A 25,251-nucleotide genomic window follows, 5' to 3' on the forward strand; every position below is an offset into this window, starting at 1 on the left:
CTTCTCAAATAGAATTTGACCTTGGCCATGAAGCATTACAACTTTTAAATCCTTTTATAATCGTTCCCGCCAATAATTGTCATAGAGATCCGCCAGTAAGTGAATGAAGGGCACTATGTGGGGATTTAAATGTGTGAGTGACTGCCAAGGCGGCCAATGGCCATTAGAGAGTCACTTTATAGGCGGTCTCTTCCTCATCTCAGCCAATCGATCCTATATTCGGTTTTTCAGGACGGCTGTCTCCTAATTCCTTAAGCCATCCGGCTTTCACTCTGTGCTGCTGGAGTTTCTCATTCAGAATGTGGATTCCTTTTCGGGATCCCGCTCTTCCTTTGTCATGTTTCCCTCGTGTCAAATTATCTGAAGCGACTGGATTTGAAAGCGAACGCTCTTATTTGATTGCCACTTAAATGAACCAATAGCTTCCACGTTTGAGAAGGTGGGACGAAGAGAAAAACCAATAGCTATGGAGAAGACGGAGGCCTTTATCTTTGAATGACGCTTAGGTACACCGATAGTTATTCGTCTATCGCTGGTAAAAACCGCCTCCCTGCTACGATTGACGGCCATTTCCCCACCTCATCTAATGGCATTTAAAGCTCATGGAGTGGAAGCAACGCCCCCAGCGCTGACGGACAACTTCCCCTCCCGCTCCTTTGGATCTTTAGCCTCTGGGAGCGCTCAGCGCGCGCGCGCGCAAACGACCGACCAAGAAGCCGCTCTGCCTCTCTGAGTTGGTCCAATGGAGATTGAGCGTCGGTTGATAGACAGCTATTCCTCCTTCTGACCGTCCGAGACCCAGTCAGCCTATGAAAATCCAGAGGCGGGCTTTACTTCCTTTCCCGCCCATGCGCCTTGAATGACAACGGCTCCGCCCAATGGGCTGCCCAGTCCCCTCCCCTCCGCTCAGCAAGGCTGGGGGAGCCAAGCCCGTGCTTCTCTCTTTCTGTGTCTCATTCACAAGATGGCGGAGGCTGCAAACTGCATCATGGAGGTGAGGGGAGTGTGGGAGGGCGGGTGGACGGGAGAAAGAAAGGCGGCGGCCGGGGGGAAAGGCCTAGTGGCAGCCCCAGCCCCCCTCTAGTACCCCATACCCCCCTTGCTCCCTGGGGGCGGGTGGAGTTGCTCACCTGAGACCCCTTTCAAGCCATTGAGCCCCCCCACTCTCTTGAAAGGCCCCACGGTGCCTCGCTGACCCGGCCCCCCAAGCGCCTCAGCCCCTCATCTCCCCCTTCCCTTCTGCCTCTGCTCATTGAATCCTGCCCTTCCTCACCTCTGGGAGCCTTTTGGTGCCCTAGAGAAGAAGCCCATCGCCCCCCTTTCCTCCTCCTGTGCTCATGGGGGGGGGCTCTCCCCATGGTTTTATTCACCACTCTCACCCGCGTTAGTGAGTATCAGTCTGAAGATGGGGTGGAAATAAAGATTCAGTTGTGCGCCCCCCCCCCCCGAAATATGAATGATATTGAACAGGATCTCCCGTTTGGTTTTCCCTTCCTTTTCGCTCTGCATCCGTTTTCTTCCATCCCACTTACCACACCATAAAGTTATGCCCCCCCCCGCTTCCCTCCCCGTTGAACATGCCTGCGCTCCTCATGGTAGCCGCATGGCACGCCTTGCCCCATAGGACCCCGCCTCCTTTGGCCGGGGGGGGGGGAGGCCCGTGGAGCTCCGCCCCCCGCCAGCCTCCCGCGATGTATGTAGAAGAAGCCTCGTCCCCTGGAAAGTCCTCTTTGCAACACCCCCCAGCACCGCCAATTGGGAAAAAAAGCATTGTTTTCCTCGGTCCCGCCGGCGGGCTGCCTCCCTCGCAGATGCTCCTTGGCCCTCTTGGGTCGCTCTTCCCAGTTTTTCCCACCTCCCCGACCACCGCACTCCCCCCCCCCCCCCAGTAACACTTCTCTCCGCCCCGCTCCCCGGCCATTCGTTGCTGTAACCGAGCTCTTTGTCCAAGGAGAATCCGGCCCATTGAACTTCCAGCCCCCTTGGGATTCTTGTTAGCCCCGCAGGCGATTGACTTGCTCTTGTAATGTAATATCCCCGCATCGTGGACCGCTGGGGTCTGCGAGCTCGTGTTAAACCCCACCGTGGACCAAAAAGGAACCCCCACATTGACTCTCATCTAACAATGGTCCCCTTTTCCCAACTGAGCAGGCCACTGCTACTTAATCAAATCCAGTTATTCCAGAAGGAAAAAGCACTCCCCCCCAAAAAACACACACACCCGAATAAATTTGCTAAACGGTCTTCCTTCCCAAACCTCTTCCCAAGCATTACCCCCAGCCTCCAACCTATCTGGGGTAGCGGCATGATCAGCCAGTCTGTTGCTTCCTGATCCCCCCCCCCAAAAAAAAAATCTTTCCTAGTTTTCACTTAAGCGCTGGATCCAAACTCCCAAGTGGCTTGTTCCCTGGCAATTCAGGGGGCTGTTGTTGATGGAGGGTTTGTCTGTGTCCTGGGAGGACACCCCTGTCATATATGGGTTAAGTGTGGGTCTGTGAAGCTGCAAGCATCTTCAGTGAAATTTGATTTTAGGAAGAGAGCGCTTATTGTGCTTTGCTTTGTTCAAGGAGTTGCCAATAAAATAGCAGGAGTTGGAGGGAGTTTGGTAATACTGGGAAATCCAGGGGTGCGTTGGGGGGCTTCTTATGGGGTTGAAAAGGTGGTCAGGGAAAGCTCTCGGAACTTAGATAGGGCTAGGGTGAGCCTGGGGGCCTTGCATGTGGAGCTTCATTGGGGAGGAAAATAACAGGGGAAGTTTGGACAACAACCCATAGGCTTGAGAGGATGGGGTTAAGTTTGGAAGGATGGTGCTGTGATGAGGGAAAGAATGAAAGTCAGATTGGAAGTGAAAAGTAGACTGAAATATGGGGTTGTGCAATGTTGTAAGAGGAAGCTGTATGGGACTGGAAGCGGGGAAGAATATGTGCCTGCCTTAGCAGAGAGGGGTTTCCTCAGACAGGAAATTAGTGTGTCTCCCGCCTATTTCACCATGCGGTGATCATTTGAACAAAGGAGCACTCAGTGTTGGGACAGTCGGGAACTCCCCACACAACTCCCTGCCATGTGTCCTTATTGAAAAGGGAACAAGGCCTTACGTAGTTTGGAGAAGGAAGGAGAGCTCGCCTCCCTCACTAAGAGACAAGGAGGCAGTTTGCCTTTCGATTTGCAGAGGTCGGGTGCCCTTAAAAGCGGCCCCTCAACCACATCCCAAAACAGTTGCCACATTCATTCAAAGTTTTTCGCTGAACATAACGAAGCTTCCTGAGTCAGACCACCAGTCCATCTAGGTCGATATTGTCTACACTGGCTAGCAGCAGTTCTTCAGGGTTTCAGGCTGGGACTCTTTCCTAGTCCTTGGAGATGCTGGGGATTGAACCTTGGGTGTTCTGCATACGAGGCAGATGCTCTCAGTGAGCTACAGCCCTTTCCACTGGTGCCTGTGCCTCTGAGCCAGTGAGAAGCAATATAGTCTGGCACAGGGCAACTAGCACCAGACTAGAGCAGAGGCTCCTGCAAATGATTCCCTTGGATTGGGTTGGCAGCTTGCAGTGTAGATCCTATGCGTTTGTGGGCTTTGAAAAGAATGGACATATCTGCAATGACTATTGAGAGTAGTGAAACCGAATGGCGGGGGTGTTAAGTGGAATTGTCCTGAACAGGAGTGCTGAATGACAAGTGGTGGTCATGAATATTCCCCCCACCTCAACATCTTAAAAGAGCCCATGCAAACAGTATGCCATTCCTTTTTCATCTCCATACATGGCCATTTCTAGCCATGTCTATGCATCTTTGCCTATTAGTCCCTTGTGGAGATGTTGTCCAAAAACATCTGGATCTCATACCTGGCCCTTCATCAAGGGGAGCGGAGCAGGGAGTAGGAGGCAGAGGGGGAGCTATTGTTGAATTTTCTGGGACGGGTGTGTTAACAGAGCAGCTTGGCAGGGCCCTTAATAGCTTGGCATAGCAACCTCATTGGTATTTCAGATGGGTTTTGTTTTCTATTTACGGCATGAGATTGTGGTAATCCTGTAAGAGGGCTTTTTTGGACCAGTGGCGACCTTGTTCCATGTGCTGCGGTTATAATAGTGGCTGATAATAGAGTGCATGCATTATTTGGAAGGTGGGGTGCCTGTCACTCTTCACACCATAAGAGAACCCCTACTGAGGACAACCTTCCCCTTCCTTGCATCTATCTGCCTCTGTTGCCATGGCGATCCTGAGACCCAGTACCTGGCTCCGGAAGGAGACCCAGTCTTCTTAGCCACCTATGGCAAACTTAGCAGGAGATTCCTTTGACACACACCCCTGCCACCCTCACAGTCTGGTTTTTGGGTCCTCAACCACCTTTTTGCCACGTCTTCTGACCCCCCCTCCCCACCCCCATCGTCAGTTAGACCCAGTCTCCGGCTCAGTTCCCGTTGAGCTTTGAATTGACCATATTTCCCTTGTTACTCTCTCTCTCCTAGAATTTTGTAACCACGCTGGCTAATGGGATGAGCCTGCAGACACCGCTAGAAGATGTAAATATCCTTTGAGTTCACGAGGGCTAGACTAGTGCCCAGCCCTGGGTGTGGGTGAGGCACGCTAGCCCTGGCAAAAGAAAATCTATTTTCCTTGCTATGTCGCCAGCTTGGCAGTGCATCACCCAGTCACCCCCTTCTCTACCTTGCACTTGTCCTCTGCTAGAAAAATGCCTCTGTAGTTGCTCCCATGCTTTTAAGAGGCGTAGAAGTATTGCCCTTCTTCAGAGCTGCTAGGAATAACCCATCTCATTTCCCATGAGTTGTAGATGTAGCCACATTCTGCCTCCCCCCTCTCTCCTGCCCACTTGCCACCCTCCCGCCCCCCTTCTGCAGAATTGGTTTTTAATCCCTACCATTCTGGCTTGCTTGTGTACATCATTTGGACCACATCATTAATATTCGCTGGTGATTTTGACTTGTTTTACTGTACCCACTCAGTCCAGAAAGCTAAGTGGCACAGGAGAGAAAAGAGTGGGGGCCCTTGACCATACATGTTTTGTGGAATGGGTGTTACCAATCCACACTGAGGCTATGGAGCCAGGTCACAGTTGTTCTATTTCAGACGGTTAAATCTGCTGATAATGCGATCTCGCGTAGTCTGGAGCCTGCTCCACTTTTGATCCAAATAATTTATATATGGCTGCAAATGAAAGAAAACGGGTAGTTTGGTATACAAATACCCGGGTTTCTGCTTTTCAGAGAGAGAACAAAAATGGAGATTGTGAGGGGGCGTTCAGGTTGAAGGTTCAGGAACCTCTTTGGGGGGAGGGGGAGTGAGAAAAAAGAGGATTTCATTGCTGCTCAGAGAGATGGAACAGCTGTGCTCAGCCTGGCTGCTTGTCTTTGCCTGTGGCTCCTACTTCCAATGCGCTAAACACCCATTGTCCCTGTAGTGTTTTCCAAGCCTTTCTTCCCGATCCACACTTTCCCAATTCTAATACAATGCCACCCCAAAATCAGGTCAAATAAATTCTGCAGCTTATTTTTGGGTTGGAACTGGGGGTGGAGGATGGGAAGGAGTTCATACTACACATTCCCCACCCACCCACCCTCCATTCTTTTTCTTTTTTTTTTAAAATCCAAAGTGTAGAGAGGCTGGTTCATTTCCAACAGGCATGCAATGTTGAGCATGGAGATACGTGGGGCAGGGCTGCATATGGACCCCTGTGGCTCTGGGGCATGGGTGAAGGAGCTGGTTGCATTTGGGAGTCTTGACTCACTGTTTCCTTAACTTTCATTGCAGCTCCTCACTCCTGGGGGCAGGTGGGGGGTAGAGCAGCTCAGGAGGTAGGCCTACACTGGGGTAGCCTGCCAGCCTTCCCCTGGGTAGGGGTGAAAATATTGGCCCTACAGTGGAAGGGGGGGTGGAATCTGGGTCCATAGTTATTGCGGAGCTAAGTAGACTGAAGTAGAGAGTCTTGCTGGATTTCTCCCAGACTTTTTCCAGTCACAAAAGTGGAATTGGTGTGCTATGGTTGACCCAAAGGGGGGAGAACCCAATGGTTTGTCACTGAGACACACACAAACCTGACACTTAAGTGCTTTCCATCCCTGCACAGAGCTGACTCCTAAAAATCCAAGGAACAGGATATTGGGGCACTGTAAAACAACAACAGGTGTATTGCGGGCAGAAGCTTTTGTGAACTGCCGCCCACTTTTGGTGCACTTGACGTGGCCTCTAGTCCGCAGGATTGCGTGCCACAATAACGTTTGCTGCCCTCCGGATATTGTTGGTCTCCCATCAGCTCTACCCCATAGGGCCAGTGGTTGAGAGCTTGGGGGGCTGGGAGTCCGCATTCATCCGAAGGGCCAGAGTTTTCCCACTGGTGTTTTAGCAGATGGAATGGGAGCTGCCAGTGGGTTGCTAAATTTAAGGTGGCTTACACCAATTTTATTTTGACTTAATTTTTAAAGGAATATTTTTTTGGGGGGGGGGGGAGTCAAGGAGAAAGAGTGACCCAGGTATAGAAGAGGCCATGATGGCAGACTTGCAGCAGGAAGCTTCCTTATTCCAAATCAGGCCATTAGTCCTTCTAGCTAAGAACTCTCAAAGCTAACAAATGACGACTCTCCAGGGTTTAGCAGCAAGGTCTTTTTTCCACCCCAGCCCAACCTAGAGATGCTGAGGATTGAACCTTTTTTGTGTAAAGCATGTGCTGGACCACGGAACTGCACGGAATGCAGAGAAACTTCCACCTGCCCTATATTTTATCTGTTCAGGAGGTTTATATCCCACTTTTCAATCCCAGTAATCCTCAAGGCAGCTTGCAACAGATTGTCTGGGGAATTTCGAACACCGGTCCACAGCATCAGCAGGCAGGACTGGGAGAGACTTCTTGGTTGAAACCTTGGAGAGCTGTTGGCAGTCACTGCAGATGATATTGGGAAAGATGGACCAATGGCCTGACTGTAGAAGGCAGGTTCCTATGTTCTCCACCCGCCCTGCAACCACGCCTCTGTTCTTTGCTCCATGGGGGAAACTTCCTAGTGTGTCACAGCAGTCTAACTTTGGGACTTTGGAGGTATGAATCCGATGGGGGCTTCCAGCATTTACTTCCGAAGACTGTTTTGGGGCAGGTTCAAACACCCCCCCCCCCCCGCTGAGTGACATGCTTGGAAATGCAACTTGTGAATGATTTGAGGCCACACCTCGTGCAGTCCTCTGTTCCAATCTTCTCCTGCCCCCAGTTTTGAGCAGGAGACCTCAACCATATGGAGCCTAGAGAAGTGAAAGTTAGGACTGGAACCTTGAAATCTGGTGGTTGCAGCAGCGGTGCAAAAGTGGTCCCCTGCTTTCTCACCTCACATTGCCTAATGGGGGCAGGGGATGCAAATGCGGTTTTTTAAAAGGCTAGAATTCTAGTTGACACAGCGGGAACATAAACATCCCTTTGTCTAATAATAGCTTATAATGGATTCTGTTTTTAAATGAAGCAGTCTACTTAAAAGGATCGTGAAATATTTTAAGTTTTTCCTCAGAGGTTGTCAATTAAAAGCCAAAACCACAGAAAGTGCATCAGTGCTTCTTTTTTTTAAAATATGAATGCAATCAAAGTTAACCAGTCCCAGCGTAATCTGAGCTAAATGAGCTCTTTATCCAAGAATAGGCTTTGGTAATCTCTCAAGACAGGGCTAATCCACTGCGAGCACACACGCAAAATAGATCTGTGTGATCTTGATACGGGCCGGGAAGTCGTTTTGGTAATTTGCCCCCAAATTCAAATAATTCTGGTATGCTTTAGGCTTGATATTTGGCCCCATTCTAAAGCCTGTCAGCAACACTGAGAACCCAGGACACATGGAAGTGTGAGGGTGTGCTACATATGGAAATAAGATAATTGAGCTTTCATTACCCTAATGACTTAATGTTGAGGTGGAGCTGGAAAGGAGAGCCATGTAATTTCCATTGCAGGCAGAATGATGGGCTGTAAGTCAGAACTTCACTTTGACAGAGAGCCGCTATTGGCATTTAGTTTTACATGGGGCTACTATCCCAATAGGAGTATTGCAGTGCCATCAGTGTACACAATAGGTTTTCCATATTTTTCTAAGCAAAACCGAGATACCTAAAGCACCCTTGATCCCTTCCTGAAGGAGCTTATCTACATCCTAGTAATTGGGGTGATAACAGAAGAGCAAAAGGTTAAGGGATCAGAGTGGCATGGGCCATTGGTCCTTTGTGGGGCACATGCATTTTGTATTTAAGGTTTGAGGTTCAGTCTCTGAATTGTGTCAGAATTTCTGGTGCTTGGTGGATGGGCCTGAGACTGCCTAAGGAGCTGCTGTCCTCTACATTAGAGCCCTGTCTTACATATTTGTTGGGCATTTGTGGCTCATTTCAGTAAAATACTGTATCAGGATTTAGACCCTGCACAGATACAAAGTTGACTCCCCGTCGTTGGTGTAGCATAGGATATGCACCCTAATTCAGCAATTGAATAGAGATCAATTCACTGCTGTTGCTAACCTCCAGCTAGGCGGTTTCAACTACAGTGTCCCCAATAGCCTTCTTGGCAGGGTCAGATTGGTCCTAGGGTTGCCAGTTGCTGACCCTACAGCTTGCAAATTCAGGCTTATAAAAGTCAGTTGTAGTAAATGTGTCTGCAAGTAAGCTGTTAAGTGCTAGTCTCCCCCCCCCCCTTGCTTTTTAGGATACAAATGATTAGCACATGTGGGCTGGTACTCATATGGGTTTGGGGTGAGATGTTACTTCTGAAGACTATATCACCTGGCTCTTAGAATAAAGGAACTGTCGCATAATTGGAATATATAGCTTATGGGGAAGAGAAGAAAACCAGTCGCAGATATTTCCAAAAGGCTCTGTTGGTCCCTTGGGGGGGGGGGGGAAACCCAATGTATTCATCCTTCAAAAACGGGATTACTTTTGCAGATGTGATGATTAGAAACAATTGACACTATAAAGCAGTTGGTTTATCAATACTGCTACCAAAGGCGGTCACCCAACTGAAGAAATTTTAATTGAGTGATTGGTTAAATTGGCATAGGTGTGCAAATGAATTAAAGGAATAGTCTCATAGAAAAAAAAGGCCTATTTCTTTTCAGCTCATTCATGCATGTTTGTTGCCTCTTCTGAGAAGATGCTGGCTGCATTCCTCCTCCTACATATAGGCCGTAATGCCTGTTGAGACAGCACTTGCCAGTCTGATTTTTTATAAGTAGTTGTACTGACTTTTTTTAAAAAGAAAAAACTGCCCAATTCAGTCAGTGTCATCTTTACAGTAAAATGCTTTGAAATTATCCAACCAGTTAATTGATCCAGCGAGTTAATTGACTATAAACATTGTAACCCTGCCCAAATCAATCAGGGGACCTTTATTGTAAAATGTTTTGAATTTATCCTACCTGTTAATTAACTATAAACATTGCAACCCTGCTGCCAGCTGAAGAATCTTAAGGCAAAAAGAATGAAAGCTGATGGGAATGACTTTGATGAAGAGGTTGAGGGGGCGGGGACTTGTTATATTGAGAGATCCTGCCTGCATGGGCCTGTTTCGCCTTAACTGCCTCTTGTCTTTCACCAGGTCTCGTGCACCCAGCCAGAAAGCAGCGGCAAGCCAACGGCGGAGGAGATGACCTCCAAGGATTACTATTTTGATTCTTACGCCCACTTCGGGATCCACGAGGTGACAGAGAGTTGGCTGGGGCGTGGGTTACAAAGCACCTCCTTGGCGCAGGGACCCATTCCTGCCTGTCCAAGGGGTGCGTTGGTTTAGATGGATTTTGTGAAAGTTGACTGATGTGCCTTCCTGCCCCCAGGAAATGCTGAAAGATGAGGTGCGGACGCTGACCTACAGAAACTCCATGTTTCACAACCGGCACCTCTTCAAAGACAAAGTGGTCCTAGATGTTGGCAGCGGGACCGGAATCCTCTGCATGTTCGCAGCCAAGGCTGGTGCCAAGCGGGTCATTGGGGTGAGTGAAGCGGCCAGTGGCTGGCTGGTCCCTTTGCTTTCGTGAGGGGTGGTAATCATAAAAACATAAGCACTGGTAGGTTCTATAAAATCTGTTGTGGTGCTATGAGGAGTGAGCATACGGGTCTGGAATTTTGTAGGGAAGGAACTATATTCTCCAGCCAGAAAACCAAATTCTGTTGTGGGGACCAGTCATGCCTATTAAGAGTGTGTTTGTGTTGCCAGCCTGACTCTGTTTCAGAATTTGGGAATGTGGGACAAGGTAGCAGGACCTCAGGAGAAAGCTGATGTTGGAGGAGAGACTGGACGTTCCTGCCCTTTTGTTTGCTATGTCTTGCTGCACAGCCATGAGGACTAGAAACATTATTTACCTCTTTAGTTTGCAGTAAAACCTGGCCCCAAAGAGTGTTGAGGTCATGATGTACTGAATTGAAGCAACATTTAGTGGAGGGTAGAGGCCATGAATAAGATTCTTTCCTGGGTGAGCGAGGCAAGAAGGGAGAACTATTTTTACTTTTTGTGTGCTGTACGAACATATGTGAATATCCTTTCTCTCTTTTTGGTACTACGCTCTTAACAGATTGAATGCTCCAGTATCTCTGACTATGCTGTCAAAATTGTCAAAGCCAACAAACTCGATCATGGTGAGCTAATTTTGTTTTACATTCTCCCTTGCCCTTTAAACATCTGCAATATCATGCACCTATATCAACCTGTTTGCTGCTGCCTGTCTCTTCCTTCCTTCAAATCAATTGTCGAAACCTCCATCATCTTGTAGTCCTTCTCCCCGACTAAAGCTAAGCATGAATACAAGGAACTGAATTTTAACGCACACCCTTTCCCCCTGCCTTACTTTGCTTCTACTGTACCTTCCTCATCTGTGCTGAATGCTAGGCTGTAAGCTCCATCGGGCAGAGATCCGTTGCTGTTGTAACTCTCCCAGGCACTTTGTTTGTTAATTCTTTGCTTGGGGAGCGTCATATTCTTGCAAGAGCCCCCGTTTAACATCTCTTGACCAACATCTGTTAATATGAGGAAATCCCATTGCTGCAGCTGGCTTGCACCTCCTTCCAGTACAGCCTTTACATTCTTGTTATGTTTCTCTGGTGAAGTGGTGTCCATCATCAAGGGCAAAGTGGAAGAGGTGGAGCTGCCCGTGGAGAAGGTGGACATCATCATCAGTGAGTGGATGGGCTACTGCCTCTTCTACGAGTCCATGCTCAACACTGTCATCTACGCCCGGGACAAGTGGCTGGTGAGTCTCTGTCCTGCCCTGTTGCTGTGTCTGCAATTCCTGGGCCCATACTCACACTTTCAAATCTCCTGATGTGCTGATAACTGAGTGCACTGGCATCTTCCCCCCTACAATCTTAGACACGTAGGGGCAGAACGGTTTCTGTTGCTCTCTTGGCTGAAAGAGCAGTTGAGATAGTCAGCTCCTCCAAGCTGTTGCCCACCAAATATTTTGGAGGTTGTGGTCCAAAACATGTGGAGGGTGCAAATTTGGGACGGCTGTTTATTAATATCCCAGGTTCACAAATCTGATCAGCTGAACAAACACCAGTAACCAGACTTTCAATATGGTGTCATCTCCTTTGACAATGGGACTGTCATGCCTTGTGCAGCTTCCCAGGTCCTCTGTTTTGGAGCCAAGAGCTGTTCCTTGTGGGGACTCTGCTTCACAGAGGGCAGGTTTTGTCACTGGCCCTCAGTCATAAGAGCAACCAGGTACTGAATTAGACTATGTTCCCTAGTTAGAAGGGCTGTATGCTCAAACAGCTTTTAAGAATGAGAGGAAACGAAACCACATCAAGGGGCAAAATGGCCCCAGTGGGGATTTAGAGCCACTTCCTATTGGGATGGTCTGAGGTGTGGAAACACATTTGGGACACATTCTTCCATGGTAGCTCTAGAAGCAAGTTGTGTATGTGTGAATAGTGCATGGTACTGCCCCAGTCTAGGATCAGCCCTCAGGAAGGCCATAGGAAAAGTTAAACTTTACGTTCTATACTGTAATAACTTGGGAGTGTGAATGTGTGACTTGAAGCTTAGCAGCAAAGCATGACTTTTAATTATAGTTGTATTTTTCTAACAGCTGCTTGAAGTCTAAAGCTCTGCAGTATGTAAATTGAATCCAGGCCACTTTGCCATAATTCAAGTCAGGATGGTGTTTGGATTGAAGCTCACACACATTCATCTAGTAGTTAAGCACAAGGAATCAGTTTCTTTCGGCAGGGAAAAATTATGGGCACTATAGGGCTGAAGTGAGTTGTAACAACTTCCTTCACTTATTTCTTTTTTGTCCCAGACCCCCGATGGACTCATATTTCCAGACCGTGCTACACTGTACATCACAGCTATTGAAGACCGGCAGTACAAAGATTACAAGATCCACTGTAAGTAGCAGGCGGCACCACAGCGGTTTGCAGGGAACAAGGCCAGGCTCAAGAGCTCCCCTAACAAAGAAGACAAGGGTGACAAGTGCAGGTGTCGGTGGCTGGGTGCTATAACTGAAGGCAAGCTGTACCTTCTAGCTTGGTTTGGAGCAAGTATTTCTCTCCGCTTGTAAGGTGGCCCAGCCCAGTGGCTTTCAAACAGTCCTCCGGGGATTGGTAGGTTCTCCAAGAGAAGATAAATAATGGGAAACAAGCTTGCCCAGAAGGCAGCAAGTTCAAAGCTATGGCTTCCTGCGCCCTGGGGTACATTCCACAGCAGCATAGGGGAGTGGAGTATGTTCTTGGGTCAACCCTTGGTTATCCAGGGGGTGCCACCAGGCCTATTGGGCCCCAGTCAGCAGTTTGTCTGCGCACTCACAAACTTATCCTAGAACCTTCTGCAATGTCCAGGGGTTCTGCAGTGAGAAGCAGGGTGGGGGGTGCTAGAGATATGTCTTACAAAATAGCTCCCTGAAGGTTCACAGTTTTAAAACACTTAGACTAGCCATGGGTGGGGAGTTTGGTCTGTTTCTCAATGCTGTGCCCCTCTGTGTGGTCGATTGTTACGGCCTTCCAGGATCTGACTTCACCTCCAACCTGTGTCTCTTGCCGCAGGGTGGGAGAATGTCTATGGCTTTGACATGTCCTGCATCAAAGACGTGGCGATCAAGGAGCCCCTGGTGGATGTTGTTGACCCGAAGCAATTGGTCACCAATGCTTGCCTCATCAAGGTACAGTGTCACAGCCCCGAGCTAGGGCTAAGCTGCTGGGAGTTTGTGAGATGCAGGAGTTCCCAGGAAGAGTGCCAAATGCCAGAGTGAGCAGTCTGTCAGGTCCCCTTGCCCTTACAGACATGGGACAGACGCTACAGCAAGTAGGCTCCACAGCAAGGAGAGGGCTTGTCCGCTGGGAGACTGTCCTCACCCAGCCCCAAATGCATACATTCTTTATACACTATGGCAGATGACGTCAGCCACCTGACCAGGGCTGCAGGTAGCAGATACCCAAGACAAAACAAAGTTCCTCTTCTGGGCTTTTGAGCCCAGCATCCCAGTTCATCCAGATAAGGGCACCATGAAAGTTAAGCCAATTAGTGGATCAAAGCAGGCATATATAAACATACATGAGCTCCTTGAAGGTTCATTTTGAGTGCCAAGATGGCATAAGTACAACTTCCGGAGCAGTTCGCCTCTGGTACCACACAAGGATACATCCTGCCCTTCTGCCCAGGGACCTCCATGGCTGCTGCTGAGAACCATGTCTCCTACAAAAGGCAGTTTGTCCACTGGTTGTGCTCTCGTTTCCAGGCCAATGTGCTTTTCTAGAGGGCATAATGCACAGCAAAAGGAACCTGAAGGTTTTGGGTGCTTCACTTCCTCCCCTTATTGCCTGTGTTGCTGCTGCCTCTTCAAAACTCTTCACGGCTCACTAGGTGGAATGAAACTCTGGCTTTCATAACTTCAGATGGATAAGCACAGAGCAATGGTGATATGCAAAACTTTAGGGGAAACATGGTGCCAGTCCATGGGATTTGCAGTCCACATCTGGATAAGTGGGAGGGCAGATGTGAGTGTTTAGCTGCGGTGTGTGGCACTGCAGGCTGTTTTTGCCTGCCGTTGCTGTTGGTAGTTCAGCTTTCCTGCTCGCTCCTTTTTTTGGCAGAGCACCTGCACTCACCCTCATTGTGACACAACTGCTCTGGACAGTATTAGTTTATTGTTACGCATGTGGAGCAGATGGCCCACTAATGGAGTCTGCAGGCAAGAGGTTGCAGCCTTGTTGTTCTGGTGGGAGGAGATGGATGGAGAAACAGCACCACAAAAGGAATTGACAGCAAAATGTTGCAGAGCCTGTCTTGTAAGGCTGTTGGAGGCCAGTGAGAAAGGTCTCTCCTCAGAGGAGTGGGAGAGAATCTGTCAAGCCTCTCACAGCCAGCTCAAAGGCCAGAGCTGACCAAACACAAATAAACAACGAGTAAAGTGCAGTTTAATGTCTGTATTTCCGCTTGCTTCAAAATTCCCCAATATGATGGACCTTCCCCTTTGTTTATAGATGGCCCTGATTTGATTGGCACAGGGGCACAGAAGTTTGCTTCTTAAACGGAATGATTAGCTTTTAATTTGTAGTGTTGGGTTAGTAAAGGGCGAGGATTATTTAGTATGTTCTTGACCTCATTTCTTGCTGCTTCTCCATGCCTTCTCTTTATTTTCTTTCTCTCCTCCTCACCCACGGTTGGCAGGAGGTGGATATCTACACGGTGAAGGTGGAAGATCTCACCTTCACATCACCCTTCTGCCTCCAAGTGAAGCGCAATGACTACATCCATGCCCTGGTCGCCTATTTCAACATAGAGTTCACTCGTTGCCACAAGCGCACTGGATTCTCCACCAGTAAGGGGCACGACCTTGGCTTGAGGGGTTAGCAGGGGAGCGGGCGGGCTGGTGGTCTGGTTCTGCCTTCCCGAGTATACTTGAAGCAGGGTGGGACTTGGTGGCTGCATCTTAATGGGCAGTAGAACTTTTGGCTTTCTAAAAATCTGCTTTTAAGAACTAGCTGGTTAACAGACTACTTTTAGCCTGTACTTCTGGGAAGAATGTGCTGTTGCTGGCAAGCAAGGCGCTCAGTTGAAGCCAGGAGCTAGTAGTTTATGAGGCTGGGCTTTCCTCCCAGCCTAGAAATTCTTGTAGCTTTTGCCAAGTGGGAGCTTATAAAGCGCAGTTGGGGGGAAGCTTGAAGGCAAGGAGGGAAGGTTCAGTTCTTTTGGAAAAGAAGTACCTGAGCTAAGAGTACAGCTAAAAGTATGCTAAACCCAAGCAAACTATAGGGGACACTATGTGTAGGGCCTGTGTCTCTTTCCCTATGTCTGTTCTATCTCCCCACCCTGCACCCTCCGGCACACTGACCTCACATGGCTGTTGCTCCCCAGGTCCCGAATCTCCCTACACCCATTGGAAGCAGACAGTCTTTTACATGGAGGACTACCTAACAGTGAAGACGGGAGAGGAGATATTTGGCACCATTGGCATGAAGCCGAACGCCAAGAACAATGTGAGTTGAGGACTTTGGTTCTTAACCCTATATATGCCCCTGGAAACACTGGCAGCATCACTTCCTCTAATGGCAAACAAGGGTAGTGAGCCGGAAACATAGTCCAAATGGGGGCCACTGAGAAATAAGAGGGGGAGAAGTAACTGTCTGATAGTTTGCAAAATACTTTTAAGGAAACAAAGCAAAAAAATTATTAGGGAGGGCTGGGGAGGGAGGAAACTCCAGAAACCAGTCCAGTGCAGGCTGAGTAGCGATGGAGTGGGGAGGGTCAGTTGGAAAAAGAGTAACAAAAAACCTGAGGGTGGGAAGTGGAATGGTTGGCTGGAGGAGGAGCATGGCTTGAGCCTAGATAGAAAAGGAGCCACTCCATTTAGGTTGGTGAGTATTCATGGCAATATTTTGAGGCTGGTCCCACATATTCAGTTAAAAATCAACCCCAGCTGTGTGTGTGTGTGTGTACATGTGCGCATCCACGTATATACATGCATGCACACACAGGGAAATGCACCACGTAACTTGTCAAGAGTTGTTTTGTCTTGTTATTTGGTAACAGCCACTGTGTTGAGACAATACTCTTTGTACCACAGGCAGTGACCCATTTGTGCAGGGGTTCCATCGCTGGCCCCCATGTGCATTGGCGAAGCGTACCTAAGTCCATCCTGCCCCATTTTGCCCTCTTCCAGGTCCAAAATGACCCACGTGTTGGCGGTTGTGCAACAGTTGAACTTGCAGGAAATGGCCGCCTCCTGTAATTGCACACTGTTAAAAGAACAGAAATGTATTCAGTGATGCAGAGGTAGTAAAGGGAAGGCTCAAGTTGCAAACAGACACTTCTGTATCTTCCTCTTAAGTCCCTGTATATATAGGTACTCTCTCTCACTCTCTCTCTCTCCCCCCCCCCTTCCCTTCTGTGTGTGTGTGAGAGAGAGAGGGGGGGGGATTTCAAGGACTTTAAAAGTGCATTAAACTGAAGTAACTGGTGAATTGACTATATTTGATGGGAGACAATATGTCCTTAATCTGGGCCAGCCCTTTATTACCCCAGCATTTTTATGACTCACAAGGACTGGGTGGCTGCCAAGGCTAGGAATTCTGTTGCTTCCCGGCATAATCCGGGCTGGAAGTTGATCTCAATAAATCTCTCCATGGGAGCCTCTGCCAGCGGACTTTCTCCCTCCCTCATTTATGTGTCTGCCCATGCTGCTTAAACAGTCTAGCTCCCTCTCCCCAGCCCTGTCTCTTCCTTCTCAACTCAGTTTTAAATTCCTTCAGTTGCACAAAGCTTGAATAAGATAAACACAAGTGAACGTTTTAGAACTTTGACAAACTAGCGTTTACAATTTTGAGGAGGCGTTAGTATTTTGTGTTTATACTACTACTCAATGAATAACAATAGATTCTCAGTCATAGGGAAGAAACTGTTCCATCAGAAAGACACAGAGAGCACGTGGCTGAGTCGCCCATCATGGGAAGCCTGAGTGAAGGCCTTTTTTAAACAGGCGAGGCGCCTGTGCCCTTAGAGATGTTGTTCGACTCCAACTCCCATCGGTCCCAGTTAGCATGGCAAATGGTCAGGGATTATGGGAGTTGAGGTCCAGTGACATCTGGAAGGTTATAGGTTCCCACCCCTCATCCAAAACGAAGCATTGATGATGCTCGCTTATTATTGCTAAATGCCCTGCTCCTAGTGGGCACCATGAATCATTCAAAATGCTTCTCTGGTTGGTCAGCGAGACACACGGAGTAAGCTTGCCCTAAGTTGCTTAGGTAAAGGTAAAGGGACCCCTGACCATTAGGTCCAGTTGTGGCCAACTCTGGGGTTGCGGCGCTCGTCTCGCTTTATTGGCCGAGGGAGCCGGCGTACAGCTTCTGGGTCATGTGGCCAGCATGACTAAGCTGCCTCTGGCAAACCAGAGCAGTGCACAGAAATGCCGTTTACCTTCCCGCCAGAGTGATACCTATTTATCTACTTGCACTTTGATGTGCTTTCGAACTGCTAGGTTGGCAGGAGCAGGGACCAAGCAACAGGAGCTCACCCCATCGCGGGATTCGAACCACCAACCTTCTGATCGGCAACTCCTAGGCTCTGTGGTTTAACCCACAGTGCCACCCGTGTCCCTTTAAGTTGCTTAAGGCTCTGAATAATGAAAGAGGCCTTTAAATTTGGCACATTGGCAGCAATGCAGTTCTTCCATGCCTGGGCCACTCTGGCCAGCTCACCCAGTCTGGGCCATAGTTGCTCATTGACTTCAGAAAGTCACATTCTTCCCAGCCAACTCGGCATTCAGCTCTCTAACCTTTCCTTTTTGAGGCATTTGGTGCAGGAAGCCATCCAGTAGGGCTGGGCGACATCTGGTTTTCAACATTGTGATATATCGCCAGCTAAACATCATGATATACTGATATATCACAATATCTGAAATAAGGATGGAGCTTAGTAGAGGCATTTGCTGGCTTCACGGTTTCCCCCGCATTGTGATTTTTGCATAGCGCATGCACACACACACACGGTTCGCAATATATTGCCAGGCCAAAAATTATGAAAGCGGTATTACAATATGGACTTCAAACTGGTTTTGGATGATACATCACCCAGCCCTACCATCCCGTGGCATCAAGAGACGGGTGCAGTATTGGGGGGGGGGACATGGGGCAAGGAAGTGGCACGTAGGGTTGTCGAGAGGTTCCAAAGCTTGGGCACACATGCTTTCAATGTGGTTGTGAGTGCTCCATTTGTATGACCTGGTAAACACATCTTTTGTGGCCAGGGAGCACCCTCAGGTGTTGAGATGCTGAAAGGAGTTAGCTACATTTCCAGCACTGTACTTAGGAGGTAAAGAGGGCAAGCCATGCCCTGGGAGCACAGAGGTTATGTGAGGTTTGTTCCAAGGGAGTGTATTTTGCAAAAAAACACTTTGTGACAAACACACCCCTTTCCTTTCTCTCCTCCCATGTGCAGCGAGACCTGGACTTCACCATCGACCTGGACTTCAAGGGCCAGTTGTGTGAGCTGTCTTGCTCAACGGATTACCGGATGCGTTAGCCCAGCCACCCCTTGCCAGATTTTTTTTTCTCCTCCTCCTCCTCCAACTGACCTTGCAACCCAGAGCTAACCCTCCCTGTCGTCCTGTTTAAGTTGGTGTCTCACTAATTCATTTCATTGTGTAGTTCCTTGTTGCTGCGACTCTGGGCCAGCAAGGGGAGGGTCAGTATTAGAGGCTAGGGGGAAATAGCCAAGACCCCCCCCCCTCAATCCTGTTGCCCCTCATTTTCAAATCTCCTTCCGCACCCGCAACCAACCTCCCCTCCTCCAGGCCAGGAGCCAAGGCTGTTAGCACAACTGAAGACACAGGTGGTTTGTCCATCCGTCCGTTTGTTCTGGGGCCCGAGTGCCGACAGCAGACTTCCATCATGAATTTCTTTTTAAAAAATAATAATAATTTTTTTTTTTTTTGGTTAGTTAAATCATTGTTGGTATCACCTGCCAAACTGTGTTGCCCAGGATCCTCGTCCCTCCTCTTGCCCTGTTTTCTGGAGTAACTGCTCCTGACAATACCCTCTGCTCCAGTGTAAACGCTGCTCAGTTTTTTTGAAGGGTACACACTTCTATCCGGTGCCCAAATGGGGGTGGGGGTTCCCAACAGGTTTTTATCAAGAGGGCACATGGAGGGGTGTGGGTGGAAAAGGCATCTCCATTTTGTGAGTGTTAAGTTTTTTTCCCCACTGACGGTTTTGTACTCCCCCCCCCCCTTAACAATTCCCTGTTCGGATCTGTGGGAGGGAGTTGTGTGGGGTTTTTCTTTTTCTTTTTTAAATCCCTTGCCCCTTCGAAATCTGACATCGTGTGACTGTTTCATAACTTATGGTTTTTATATGGTTACATTCATGAGGGAAAAAATAATAATAAAGAAGTTGAAACCACCTCTTCTTTTACTTAAACATATTGCTTGCCTGATGGCCTTAGGGTTGCATTTAGAGAGAGGCCCTTTCCTTGGGCCCAGCCTCACTGCTTGTTCCCCCCCCCCAAAAAACCCCCAACAAACGTCTGAACAGAAGTACAATGTAAGGTGTAGGACTCTCAAACCAGTCGAACCTAACAAGGCAGAACTTACAGCTATAAACACAAAAATGAGGTTATTGAGGAAGACATGCTTTTGTTCCATAACACTGTGGCTTCGGACTAGTTACAGATACAGTGGTGTTCTCTACAGAGCCATCCCAAGACATGTTACTGGAGATGGAGAACAAGGCCCCTTGTTCCCACTGCCAGGTACCAAAGCCAATGGGACCGGCAAGTGGATTGTTCTCGGACCCAATTGCACCAGCAGTGTCTTCAGATTCTTGTTACAAATCCTGTTTTAAGTGGGGAGCCTAGATTATCAAGAAGGTTAACGGCATGCCCAGCTATTCCTTGATTTTAAGATGGAGGGGAAGAATTTGGATCAGGTGACGAATGCTGAGCCTGTGGTTGGGAGCCGGCAATGCACCTTGGATGCAGGGACCAAAACTCGCAGTTTAAAGTGCCAGAAGAGCTGGACACAGGAATGTCTCCCTCACCTCAAATTCACAAAAGGACAGTACCTTTATTAGGCCCATCAAAAGATCACAAAATAGTGTGCACGCTGCTGGGAATGGTTGGTGTAACGAAGGTATTGACAAAACCAGATTTTCTTATGACCAATGTAGGCTCTGGTGCCTAGGCAGGTTCAAAAACAAGCTGCATTGGCCTCAGTCTGCAAGGCAACAGGTGAAATTGCCACAACTTTCAGCCCATCACCGGCAGAGCCGCCATCCTTGGTGCTCCCCCCACTTGTGCGGAAGCCAGTGCCAGGCTGGGGGATCCTTTAACTGCTCAGAGGGGAGCAGCAGCTGCACACTCAGCTGAGCAAAAGATGCAGAGGGAGGAACAAGCTGTATCAGCGCTGATGCAGATTTTTTCTCTGTGCACTATGAGGGCAGAATGGGATAATGGTTTCACAAACACTTGCTGGAGGAAGTCGCTAGTAAAGGGACTCTGAAGCGGCTGTTTCACCAGCTTTGTGAACGAGACATCGCAGTCTGCTCCTCATACTGCTCCTGGATGATAATATTAATATATCGCCCAGGCCTAGAACAAGCCTCAGAACTCTGGCGGCATCAGCAGTTTCAGTGGTATTTTGCTTTTGTGCATCATTGAATCTGGAAGCCTGAATGACACATGAAGCCCTTGCTCCTAGAGATTCTAACCTAAACACTGAATTGGCTTTGGTGGTCTTGAGCATGGGTAGGCAAACTAAGGCCTGGGGGCCAGATGTGGCCCAATCGCCTTCTCAATCCGGCCCGCAGACGGTCCAGGAATCAGTGTGTTTTTACATGACTAGAATGTGTGCTTTTATTTAAAATGCATCTCTGGGTTATTTATAGGGCATAGGAATTCGTTCATTTTCTTTTTTCCTTCAAAATATAGTCCGGCCCCCTGCTGAAAAAGGTTGCTGACCCCTGGTCTTGAGCTTAACTTCTGCACCACTAAAAGCGGATTCTGAAAGCTCTGGAAGGTTTATGTGTGGCCATGCTAATTTATATAAATGGACGTTTTTACCTGTGCCTACTTCCAATACTAATTACTGTTCAATAGGCATCACTTATCACTTCAGCTAGTCTGGTGGTTGCCAACCATTGTGGACCAGTGGGCAGCAGTCACAAAATGGTTATGGGGAGAACACAAAATGGCTGCCACATTTAAGAGACGGGAACAAAATGGAGGCGAGGGCCGGTGCCCAGTTCTTGCAGCCAACGAAACGCAGGCAGAGGAAAGGCCATGTCGGTGCAAACACAAACTGAGCAGGAACAGCAAACAGCTTCTTGTGTCGGTTTTTGAGGGGATATTCACTGATCCCTTTTGCAGGTGTTGTAACAGGTACTCGCAGGCACACTGGCAGCCTTGGCTGTCACACCGGCAAGTTCTGAGCTACCGCCTGCCCTAAAGTGCGGTCCATACATTCAAAGAGACCAAAATTAGTTTGAGATTTGGTGGCGTCAAAGCCAATTTCCTTGAAGGTGGTAGCTGGGTCCCTGCTAATCCTTTAGTTAGCATGCGTGAAGTCCAATGAAATCAGTTATGTGCCATACATCCATAATTCTGTGAAATCAACATGGGTTCACAGTAGCCACAGTTTGCATATATGTTTAAATAAACTATATATTCTAAAGACACCACAGACTGCTGTGCCTCTCCGAAAAAGGAACACAGACCCTGGGTAAAGCATCTGTAACCCCTTGAACAGCACAAGAAGATTGGGGTTGTGTGTAATATGTTCCTGGGGCCTGTAAATCTTGGCTCCTGTAATCTCTGGGGCCTTCTTGTTTTTAAGGGAAATGGTGCTGCTCTCTTCCCCATCTTGCTGCCATACCCTGTTTACTTTTGCAGGAACTGAGGAACTCTGGGACCCATGGCTCTTGGAAGGGCGTGTCTCCTGAAATCATTCTCTCTCTGTTCTGTTGGAAAGCCTGCTTCAATAATTCACTGTTCAGAGTACTGTCTGCTCTGATTTAACACTAGTTCTGATCAAATCTCACAAGATTGTTCTAAAAACCTGGGCTAGCCTATATGCAGGGAAACAAGGCTGCATAAACCGCTCCAAGCACAATGAAGTATGTTTCTCCTTTCATTCAGAATAAAAATCCTGAGGAAGGCAGCATTGAAGACAAAATCAACAGTAAAATCTACTCTACAAGCATATTCCACAAAATACCAAAGATCATTTTGCTCAACCCCACCCCACCCCGAAAACCCCACCGAAAACAACACAAGAGTAAATTTGTGTGTATCATTCTTTTGGGAACACAGTGCATGTGCACCTATGCACCATGCTCTTTATTGCACATCACTGAATGAGACAGAATCCTTCCATTGCACAACAGCACCCTCCAGTGGGAGGTGCCTGGTTTGGATACAATCTGAAGACAGGCTATCTGTCTATCTTATCTATCTATCTATCATCTATCCACCGGGGGCGGTGTCTTCCAGCCTCATTGTGGCTCTTTTCCAGGGTGCCAACGCTACTACTTCTCCAGGGGCGCATAGTTCAGCAACTTTTCAATCAAATCCACGTGTGACAGGAGCATCCTCCGACAGCAGTAGCGCTTCAGGCCAAGGGCGTCCAACGCATCCCTGAGAGAGGGAACGGAAAAATGAGTGGGTGGTCTCAAGATTTTCTCTCTCTCCCTTTCTCTCCTGACTCGGATTGCCAACCTTTCTGCGGCCCTCTGCTCCTGTGCCTTTCATCAGCGGCCTGCTCTGGACTGGAGACACAGACAAACATCCATGTCCTCTGTACTGAGTTAGCCAGTTTTATCCAATTTATGCCGCAATCAGAGGGCAGCAGCCCTGTATAGGGAAATGTGTAATGTTTTATTATGTTTTTGTATATGCTGGAAGTCGCTCAGAGTGGCTGTGGCAACTCAAGTCAGATGGGCGGGATACAAATAAAACAACAATAACAACAACAACAACAACAACTGGAAGGAGTCCAGAAGCCATTTATAGAGATGGGGGAAAGCAGACCACTAAAACGTTACAGGTACAATGGTACCTCAGGTTAAGTACTTAATTCGCTCCGGAGGTCCGTTCTTAACCTGAAACTGCTCTTAACCTGAAGCACCGCTTTAGCTAATGGGGCCTCCTGCTGCCGCTGGAGCACGATTTCCATTCTCATCCTGAAGCAAAGTTCTTAACCCGGGGTACTATTTCTGGGTTAGCAGAGTCTGTAACCTGAAGCGTATGTAACCCGAGGTACCACTGTATACTAAAAGGTTTCATCCAAAAAAGTCATGTCATAAAAATTATTATTATCTGTGATAACAGGATGGGGGGCTAGAGAGAAAGACAAGGTAGAAATCCTAGAAGATACAGCAAAGAGGCAAACCTGTGGACTCACCCTTCTGTGTATTCCGCCTGCAAGAGGCCCAGGTAGGCTTCCCACTTGTTGCCCACAACTTTCCCGCAGGTGAAGCACCGAACTGGGATGATCATTGTGAGGTGGCCTAAAAAGGAATATATTTTGGGGAGGGAGAAACAGGAAGAGAGGCAAGTCACCCATGTTTCTTCCCTCTCTTCCCACCAAACCTTCCTGGGCTACCTATTCTTAGTGTTGCAGGAATTTCTCCGTTAACATTACTTTACAGCAGGGGCCCCCAACTTGAATAAAATATTGTGGGGGTCCAGGTAAGTCCTGCCCCCACATAACTGATCACAGGATGCAGTGCACCCACACTGTTTGAATGGGAATACTCATCAACTTTGGGGGCGCCAGGCCCCTCAAATATTTTATTGTGGGGGACTCCAGCTCCCACCAACCCCAGCTGGCCTGGCCAATGGCCAAAGGTGATAGAAGCCTTAGGAACCCCCCCCCCCCCATCACCATCATCCAGCCACGGGTTAACTGCTCTTGCTGCAAAGGTGATCGGGAGGTAAAAAGCCCATACATCTTAGGTTAAGGCCACGCCCTCACCCCCGGCTTTTACGCTTGTAAACAGCTTCAGGGAAGGCTGAAATTCAACAGGTGCTGCTTCCCTCTGTTACTGCGTCTTCCCCACTCTCTCTACAAGCTTCACCGGGTGAATCTCTGCCTCTCGTGCCCTTGGAGCTGTCCCGAACAGCCTTTCGCTCCCCTAAGCGCTTCCCCCATTCCTGCTTCCCCCTTCGGGAAGTGGGGGCGGCCCTCGCCCTCCCCGGATCTCTCACTCCCCGGCCCCACACATCCACTTTCTCCCGCCAGCTCGGCGCACCCCAGGCCTCCCTCCCTCCTACTTGCCATCTTTCCCCCTCGCCCTCCTCCCTGGCCGACCCTTCTCCCCGCCGCTCCCCACCTTCCTCTCGGCCTCGGCCGCCTTCCTCTCTCCCGGGAGTCCCTCGTGGTTCTGGCGCAGCAGCGAGGCCGAGGGCTGGCTTCTTCCGCTGCCCGCAAGAGGGAGACACAAGCTCCGCCGCCGCAGCAGCAGCAGGAGGAGGAGCCCCGACGGCGACGCCGCCCCTTCCTAGCGGAGCCCAAATTTCTTCCCCTTATAAGCGGCAATCGATCTGCCAGAAGGTCATCTTGTTGTTGCTTGCATCCTCGGGATCTTCGCGTTTATCCAAGTTTTTTTCTTTCTCTCCGCCCCTTTATCTTTCTGTGGATTTACGCGTTTATCCAAGTTTTTTTTCCTTTTTCTCCGCCCGCAGATAGATCTTTTCTGTTCTTTCTTTCTTTCTTTCTTTCTTTCTTTCTTTCTCTCTCTCTTTCTTTCTCTCTCTCTCTCTCTCTCTCTCATCCCGCCTGAGGGAGAATTCTGGAGAACTCGGAAGTTTGCTTGGTAATTTCATACATTTTGCTTGGCGCAAATATAGGCATTTGCCCCCCAAATTTGGAATTTTTGCGCATGCGGTTTAAATTTTGAGAGTGATGCGCATTCTCTCTCCCCGAAATAATGATACCTGGCCTGCCTTACAGGGTTGTTGTAAAGATTGTGGCATATTTATATATATAGTGGGTTGATAACAGCCACCATCTCAAACAGGGGTTTATTCCGAGGTAACGGTCCTCGCTTGTGAAATCCTGAGCGCTGCCCCGTTACTTTGCCGTGCCCCCGCTTCCCGCAACTGCTATTTGACAAACTTTCTGTCTACCACACGGGGGTCTTCATATTGCAAAGCGCACGGCTTCCCCCAAACAATCCTGGGAACTGTAGTTTACCTTTCTCATCGCTACAATTCCCAGCACCCGTAACAAACTACGGCTCCCAAAATTCTTCTGAAGGAGAGAATGTTCTTTAAACGCCTGTGATGTGAAAGGGTGA

General features: G+C 48.6%; 2 protein-coding genes across 2 annotated transcripts; one reads left to right on the top strand and one right to left on the bottom strand.

Annotated features, from left to right (window-relative positions):
* The first annotated feature begins 900 nt into the window (after window positions 1-900).
* Window positions 901-19,359, top strand: PRMT1 (protein arginine methyltransferase 1). The gene is made up of 11 exons (XM_028703200.2): window positions 901-994; window positions 4,467-4,520; window positions 9,566-9,667; window positions 9,801-9,956; window positions 10,536-10,599; window positions 11,068-11,210; window positions 12,264-12,351; window positions 13,006-13,121; window positions 14,630-14,780; window positions 15,317-15,438; window positions 18,398-19,359. The coding sequence occupies exons 1-11, from the start codon at window positions 965-967 to the stop codon at window positions 18,479-18,481; spliced, it is 1,110 nt and encodes a 369-aa protein (XP_028559033.1). The 5' UTR covers window positions 901-964; the 3' UTR covers window positions 18,482-19,359.
* On the bottom strand, window positions 18,868-24,433 carry LOC114582287 (DNA-directed RNA polymerases I, II, and III subunit RPABC5-like). The gene is made up of 3 exons (XM_028703202.2): window positions 24,286-24,433; window positions 23,355-23,460; window positions 18,868-22,588 (listed from the first exon to the last, which is right to left on the bottom strand). The coding sequence occupies exons 2-3, from the start codon at window positions 23,447-23,449 to the stop codon at window positions 22,480-22,482; spliced, it is 204 nt and encodes a 67-aa protein (XP_028559035.1). The 5' UTR covers window positions 23,450-23,460; window positions 24,286-24,433; the 3' UTR covers window positions 18,868-22,479.
* Between the last annotated feature and the right edge of the window lie 818 nt (window positions 24,434-25,251).

Source organism: Podarcis muralis, chromosome 13 (genome assembly GCF_964188315.1).
Source record: "Podarcis muralis chromosome 13, rPodMur119.hap1.1, whole genome shotgun sequence".
NCBI lineage: Eukaryota > Metazoa > Chordata > Lepidosauria > Squamata > Lacertidae > Podarcis > Podarcis muralis.